Here is a 7211-nt window from a genome sequence, read left to right as displayed (position 1 = left end):
ATTTAATCTGTTTAGACACTTGATCTTTATTCTGTGTACATTTGTCTCCTAGGATGATACATAGGCCCATTGAAGATCTGGATCAGATTCTGCCGTTGAAACACAATTTAGCCCCGCCCCTCCTGCGCTCACTAGGGAGAGGCGTTGGGGAGCTCATGACCCACGCGGCTCAGCCAGTGGCTGACGCACCCTCGAAAAGTTGCGCTCCGACCTTCTCACGACCTACATTCTTCCCGGGCACTCTTGAGTTTGAGCTGGGCCCGGAGGACGTGGGCCAAGACTTTCCAGCGGCGGCCGCCCCCGGGGCGAGGAGCCGGCCCCGCTTTCCTCACGGGGTCCAGCGCAGGCGTCCCCGGGAACGCAGCGCAAACTTTCTGGACTGTCTGAGGACACTTGTCCAGCGAGCGCCACTGCTCGGGGAGGAGGAGCCACGGTCGGGGACAGGTAGGTGCTGTGATGGCCGGAGATTTGCGCTTGAGGGATTCTTTTATTTTAGGGGGTTAAAGGAGGAGGGAGACTCGAAATGTCCCTTCTCTGCATCCACCAGCTGGGCAGGGGGAGCAGGCATTGGGCTGGGGGGAGGCTGGGGACGTTCCAAACGGGGTCGCTGCGTCGGGCCGGGGCGCCAGGGGGAGGAGGTGACTCCCAGGGTTTCGGGCTCCGGGACGGGGCGTTACGCGGTGACTGACCCTGGGATAGAGAGAGCCAGCTTGTTTTGACGAAGGAAGATGTCATCAGGGCCCTCCATCCCATTCATTGGTCCCTGGGTCCTCTGGGAGGTACAGGCAAAGGCAAAGAGATGTGCAGTTCAGGTTTCCCTTGTAAATCACCTTGCTTGCATAGGAGACAGAGGCGGTGCCCCTCTGAGGGTTGCAGCCCTTTCCTGGTGTAAGGACTTACTTGTTGGGTAGCTGTTGCTCAATTTCGTAAATTCTCTGATGAAACTCCGTTCGAGTCGTGGTTGTTATTGATAGTGTGTGTGTGTTTGTGTTTCCTCTGGCTCAACAAAGGTCCCTTGTTAACTCCACTTCTGCTAGGGAATGGGAGGAACTACCTGCTGTCTTATTTCAGGCCTGGTTAGAGCGAGGTGTTGGTGCAGGGGGCGGTAACCTTGTTGGCTTGGGACTTTGGGAATCATATGAGCAGGTCTGGTGCATTAGCCCAGTTCTGTCCCAGCCTCCTGGACCCACCCGTTCACAGCAGATCCAGCTTCCGTTGTTCAGCAGATGCTACAGCCCCAGCCATCCAGGGACAGGGAAACCCTCCTGAAGGGAAAGAGCCAAATATTGAGAAGGTGAGACAGCTCTCAGGAGGAGGAGGAGTAAACAGTGCCTACTAGTTGTTGCTTCCCTATAGATAGGGCTCGCTCCCTTGGCTTCTCTGGAAGGGCTGTGCTATCAGATTCATCTCATTAGGAAGTCAGCTGCTCCCTGCTAATAGCCATAGCAGCCCTGATGAAATTATATAGGTCATTGAAAAATAATTCCTGGTTAATCACCTTTATCCTGTTGATTAATGAGAGGAAAGATTTCCTCTCCTTAATGTACCATGCCTGCTTGTCAGGGTCACCTGCCTGACCTCAAGTTCACTTGTACACCTGGCACTAGGCAGGATGCTGTCCCCGAAGCTGTCCACATGTGGTGAACCACAGCTGAAGTCCACATTTGGAGAACTTCAAAGGTCTTCTTTGGACAGAAATCGAACAGGAGATTTAGTCCACAAATTCACTCTGTAATGCAGCATACTTGTTGGCTTTAGGTAACTTTTCTCATAATTAAAGGTTCAGAGCTCATAGAATTATGTCCTTGCCTGTCTTGAAATAAATTAAGTTTAGAGTCCTATTTATCATTTATCCTATAGGACAAGGAACAGGATTAAACTGTGTGGGGTGGCTGGAAAGGGTCAGAGAAACTGGACATCACTGAAGTGGATTCAGAGAGTGATTGAGAGTGGTCTAAAAATTTAGGTCCAACTGCCCGGCTACCTTTTTTCTTGGCTCTCATGTAGAGACTTTATGTAGAACTTTTAATGGAGGACTTGAAGACTAGAAATAAAAGGAGTGTTTTATTTTTACAGAGTCAGAGTAATGCATTGCTGGACAGTTCTGTACTCTGCCTCCCAAGATTGGGTCAAAATACTTTCTTTGCTAAGTTCTTTCTTTAATAGGAACTTGATAGATAATGAGTGCAAACAAGAAGCAGATGTACAAATATGTTGTGTAGAGATATGGAGGTAAAAATGAGAAAAAACAAGAATTGCTTCTGAGGAGTGAAATTATATTTCTTTCTTTCTTTCTTTCTTTTTAAAGTTAGGGTCTCTCTCTGGCCCAGGCTAGAGTTCAGTGGCATGGTCTCGGCTCCCTGCAGCCTCGATATCCTGGGCTCAAGCAATCCTCCCACCTTAGCCTCCTGAGTAGCTGGGACCACAGGTTCATGCCACCACACTCTGTTAACTTTTTGTATTTTTCATACAGACAGGGTTTTGCCACGTTGCCCAGGCTGCCCTTGAGCTCCTGGACTCAAGCAATCCACCTGCCTTGGTCTCCCAAAGTGCTGGGATTACAGGTGTGAGCCACCACACCTGGCCTCTTGTATTACTTTCATAAAGAAAATTTAATAAGAAACCTCATTTCCCCCTGCAAATATAAAGCAAAATTGCCTTATTTAATCTGTTTAGACACTTGATCTTTATTCTGTGTACATTTGTCTCCTAGGATGATACATAGGCCCATTGAAGATCTGGATCAGATTCTGCCGTTGAAACACAATTTAGATCTACTTCATCCTTATTTTTAGCAACTTCCAACCCTTGATTTTTAGCCCAGGTAGGGCAACAGTGCTCAATAGTGACAAGAAACTCCAGGGACTTCATTTATAGGGATCTCTTAATGAAGACGATTACAGAAGCGAACAGTTCTGTAGTGCTTTATGTTTCACGAAGTGCTTTCATGTACCATGTTTGTGCCTTGTGATTTAACCATTTTGTAGTAGATGCCATTGTATTTAGATTACATGGGAGGAAAGCAGATGAGGCTCAGAGATAATAAAGGACTTTTTTTGAGATGGAGTTTCGTTCTTGTTGCCCAGGCTGGAGTGCAATGGCGTGATCTCAGCTCATTGCAACCTCTGCCTCCCAGTTCAGGTGATTCTCCTACCTCAGTCTCCTGAGTAGCTGGTATTACAGGTACCCACCACCATGCCCAGCTAATTTTTTTTGTATTTTTAGTAGAGACGGTGTTTCACCATGTTGGCCAGGGTGGTATCAAACTCCTGACTTCAGGTGATCCACTCACCTAGGCCTCTCAAAGTGCTCGGATTACAGGCGTGAGCCACCGTGTTCGGCTGATAATAAGGGACTTTTATATGCATACTTTGCTCCTGTATATTGTGGACTCAGACCTGAATTCAGGATTTCTGATTTACAGGCCATGCTTTCACTTTTTTCCCTGTTACATTTTGTGAAGTGGTTGGATGTGAAATGTGCTCTTCCTTCTTTCCTTCTTTCTCTTCTCTTCTTTTCTCTTCTCTTTTTCTCTTCTCTTTCCTTTCTTTCTTTTCTTTCCTTCCTTTCTTTCCTTTCCTTCCTATCCTTCCTTTCTTTCATTTCCTTCCCTTCCTATCCTTCCTTTCCTTCATTTCCTTCCCTTTCTTCCTTTCCTTTCTTTTCTTTTCTTTTCTTTTCTTTTCTTTTCTTTTCCTTTCTTTCCTTTCTTTTGACAGAGTTTTGCTCATTGTTGCCTAGGCCGGAGTGCAATGGCACGATCTCAGCGCACTGCAACCTCCACCTCCCACTTTCAAGCAATTCTCCTGCCTCAGCCTCCTGAGTAGGTGGGATTACAGGCATGCACCACCACACCTGGCTAATTTTGTATTTTTAGTAGAGACGGGGTTCCTGCATGTTGGTCAGGCTGGTCTCAAACTCCCGACCTCAGGTGATCCACCTCTCTTGGCCTCCCAAAGTGCTGAGATTACAGACGTGAGCTACCGTGCCTGGCCCTCTTATTTCTTATTAATCAAAATATGAGCTCATGTGGAGACAGGATGACAGGACTATATATGAATATGTGCATATATGTGTATGTATAACTGTGTGTACACATATAACATATAGTCTGTATAGCCTTAGCATCTCAACAGTATAGCTGTACAATAAAATTAAAGTAACCTCCATTAAGTTTGGAAGGGAAATCTTGGAAAGTGGCATGGGTGAATAAATGCCCTGATAGATTGAATAAGGAATTTTGGCAATGTCTAAAATTGAAAAACTCTGTAAATAGCAGTTTAAGTGCATGATTTACAAATATAGAAGTAATTACCAGAAGAAATAGCTAGAAGAGTTGAAGCACATTCTTTTGGGGAATGAAACTCAGGGGTGAGGAGGAGCCAGGCAGAAATCTGCTGTTTTTGGCTATGTACCTTATAATATTAGATCACATTTTATACTGTGTACATATATATTACTTTATTTTACTTTATTTATTTTTTGAGGCAGAGTCTCGCTCTGTTGCCCAGGCTGGAGTGCAGTGGCATGATCTCAGCTTGCTGCAACCTCCGCCTCCTGGGTTCAAGCCATTCTCCTGCCTCAGCCTTCCAAGTAGCTGGGACTATAGGCACGCACCACAATGCTCGGCTATTTTTTGTATTTTTAGTGGAGATGGGGTTTCACCATGTTGGCCAGGCTGGTCTCCAATTCCTGACCTCAAGTGATCCGCCTGCCTGAGTCTCCCAAAGAGCTGGGATTACAGAGTGAGCCACCGCTCCTGGCCTCTTATGTATTACTTTAAAAAAAAGCCCTTTGGCAAGGATGGAGCAAAGGTCTTTTGTCAGAATTTTAGAGCCAAAAAGGACCACAAAGATTATTTATTCCCAGTTCTTCCATTTTACAGGTGAGGAAATTGAGATATAGAAATTTAAATGTTTTGGTCATGGTCACATAATTGTAGAGACAAACCTCTTCCAGACAAGGTCACACCTTTTCCCAGGCAGGTAGAAAGTTTTACCTTGCTAGTGATTCTTCAATTTCCTTTCTAGGCAATTATTTCACCTTCTATCTAGTTAGTTTTTTGTTTGTTTGTTTGTTGGTTTGTTTTCTTGAGATGGAGTCTCACTCTGTCACCTAGGCTGGAGTGCAGTGGTGCAATCTCAGCTCACTGCAACCTCCACCTCCCGGGTCCAAGTCATCCTCTTGCCTTAGCCTCCTGAGTAGCCGGGACTACAGGCATGCGCCACCATGCCCAGCTAAGTTTTGTATTTTTTTTTAGTAGAGATGGGATTTCACCATGTTGGCCAGGCTGGTCTCGAACTTCTGACTTTCGGTGATCCGCCTGCCTCGGCCTCCCAAAGTGTTGGGGTTATAGGCGTGAGCCACTGCGTCTGGCCTCTATCTAGTTTTTACAGTGTTTGAACAGGTTACTGGACTATAGATTCAAAAGTATTTTTATCTAATTCCTTAAATTTCAATTTTGAAAATGCTTCAAATGGTTTTAGAGTCTGCAGAATCTGTACCTTTTTGTTGTTAATTCTGTAATTACTTTTACTTAGAAATAGAGATGTGCGGTTTGCCTGCAACTGTTTAGAAGCTGGCATACTTGCCCAGTTGACTTTGATAAATACTGGAATTTGGGCTAAACTTTTATTCTCAGAAGACATTACTAAGAAGAGATGCTAAGGGGAGTTTTCCAGTATCTATGTGTTTTGCTTAATTTTGAAGTTCTGAGAGTGAGGATACTATTGCCTTCTAAAAGAGAGGTAGAGACAAATGATATTTTAGGGCTATTATTGAAAGTTAACACATTTAAGTTTATCGTTTTCTTTATAAATATGATTTTCTCCTACTTCCTTTCCAATTATATCACTAACTTAAATGAGACTTAATTTTCTTATTACATACATATTATTCAAATTCTAAACAATATGGAAATATATAATGTTAAAAGTTAAAGTACACTGTAATCTTATATTCTGGAGAAACTGCTGTAAATAGGTTTATTTCCCTTCATTTTTTCCTCTATTTAAAAATACATTTATTATTAACATGGTTGTTTGTAACTACTAGGGTAATCCTATGCAACTTTCAACTTGGTTTTTATTTTTAATTTGATAATATACCTTGAAAATGTTTTTATGGCTATACATGCAGATCATTCTCCTTTTTTTTTTTTTTTTTACTGGCTGTATAGTAATGCATTGAATAGATATAACATAGTTTTTTTGTTTTTTTCTTTTTTGAGGTGGAGTCTTGCTCTGTCACCCAGGCTGGAGTGCAGTGGCGCAATGTCAGCTGACTGCAACCTCTGCCTCCCAGGTTCAAGTGATTCTCCTCCCTCAGCCTCCTGAGTAGCTGGGACTACAGGTGTGCATCACCATGCTTGGTATATTTTTAGGAGAGCCAGGGTTTGGCCAGGTTGGTCTCAAACTTCTGACCTCAGGTGATCCACCTGCCTTGGCCTCCCAAAGTTCTGGGATTACAGGCGTGAGCCACCACACCTGGCCCTGTAACATGGTTTATTTAAACAGTTTCCCTCTGTTGGGAATTTGGGTTGTTTTCCATTTTTCTATATTAAGAACAGTGTTTCAGAGAACATCCTTGAGAGTGTATCATTGTACGCTTGTGTTTTCTGTAGGAAAGGTTTATGAGTCACTGTTATGAAAATGTTAAATTTCTTTAATTTACACTTCCCCTAGCAGTGTCCCTTCATTTTTAGTTATATGAACACACTCTTTCTTTCTGAATGCATGAGACTGAAGAGAGAAATTATTAATAGATGACCAGCCACTGAAATAAGAGGTCATAACAGCAAAAGGTGCTGAGCTTTTAGATAGGGTTCACCTAATTTCCTCACATTTCAGGTTCTTTTGATATTAATGTTTTCCCCAAGAGAAGATAGTAATTGGTAACAGCTATAAAAATACTCTGCAGCTGTTGGTTGAGCTGCTAATTAGTTTTTATGGAGCATAGTTTTTGTTTTTTTTTTTAACATTTTCCTATGAACATTATTCTAGGACATGCCATTAAGGAGTTCAGAAAATCCACTAGGTTTTGCAGAATGGAGGGTGTATTTTAGCTCTTCTCTTTAAATTGTTAAAGTTTACCTCTGTTGAAATATTGGTCATGGGTCCATTTTGGGATCTTTTGACTTGTAGAAAGTGCTAGGAACTGATTTCCCTCTATGTGTGGAAAATGTGAAATAAGATACTTTGGCTAAATTTAAT

At 43.1% G+C, this 7211-nt stretch overlaps 2 protein-coding genes across 2 annotated transcripts in view; one reads left to right on the top strand and one right to left on the bottom strand.

Moving 5' to 3' along the window:
- Nucleotides 1-70, bottom strand: part of LOC105534530 — a 116652-nt gene extending 116582 nt beyond the window's left edge. The window contains exon 1 of the mRNA XM_011973257.1: nucleotides 20-70. Coding sequence (XP_011828647.1) covers nucleotides 20-70 — 51 coding nt within the window. The remainder of the gene's footprint in view (nucleotides 1-19) is intronic.
- A 124-nt stretch (nucleotides 71-194) lies between these two features.
- FAM160A1 (family with sequence similarity 160, member A1) overlaps nucleotides 195-7211 on the top strand; it is a 279944-nt gene continuing 272927 nt past the window's right edge. The window contains exon 1 of the mRNA XM_011973234.1: nucleotides 195-444. The gene's annotated coding sequence lies outside the window, so the exon portion shown is untranslated. The remainder of the gene's footprint in view (nucleotides 445-7211) is intronic.

The sequence above is a fragment of the Mandrillus leucophaeus genome, unplaced genomic scaffold (genome assembly GCF_000951045.1).
Source record: "Mandrillus leucophaeus isolate KB7577 unplaced genomic scaffold, Mleu.le_1.0 Scaffold136, whole genome shotgun sequence".
NCBI lineage: Eukaryota > Metazoa > Chordata > Mammalia > Primates > Cercopithecidae > Mandrillus > Mandrillus leucophaeus.
Note: the sequence above shows the minus strand (reverse complement) of the source record. Positions and strands in the feature narration are given on the sequence as shown.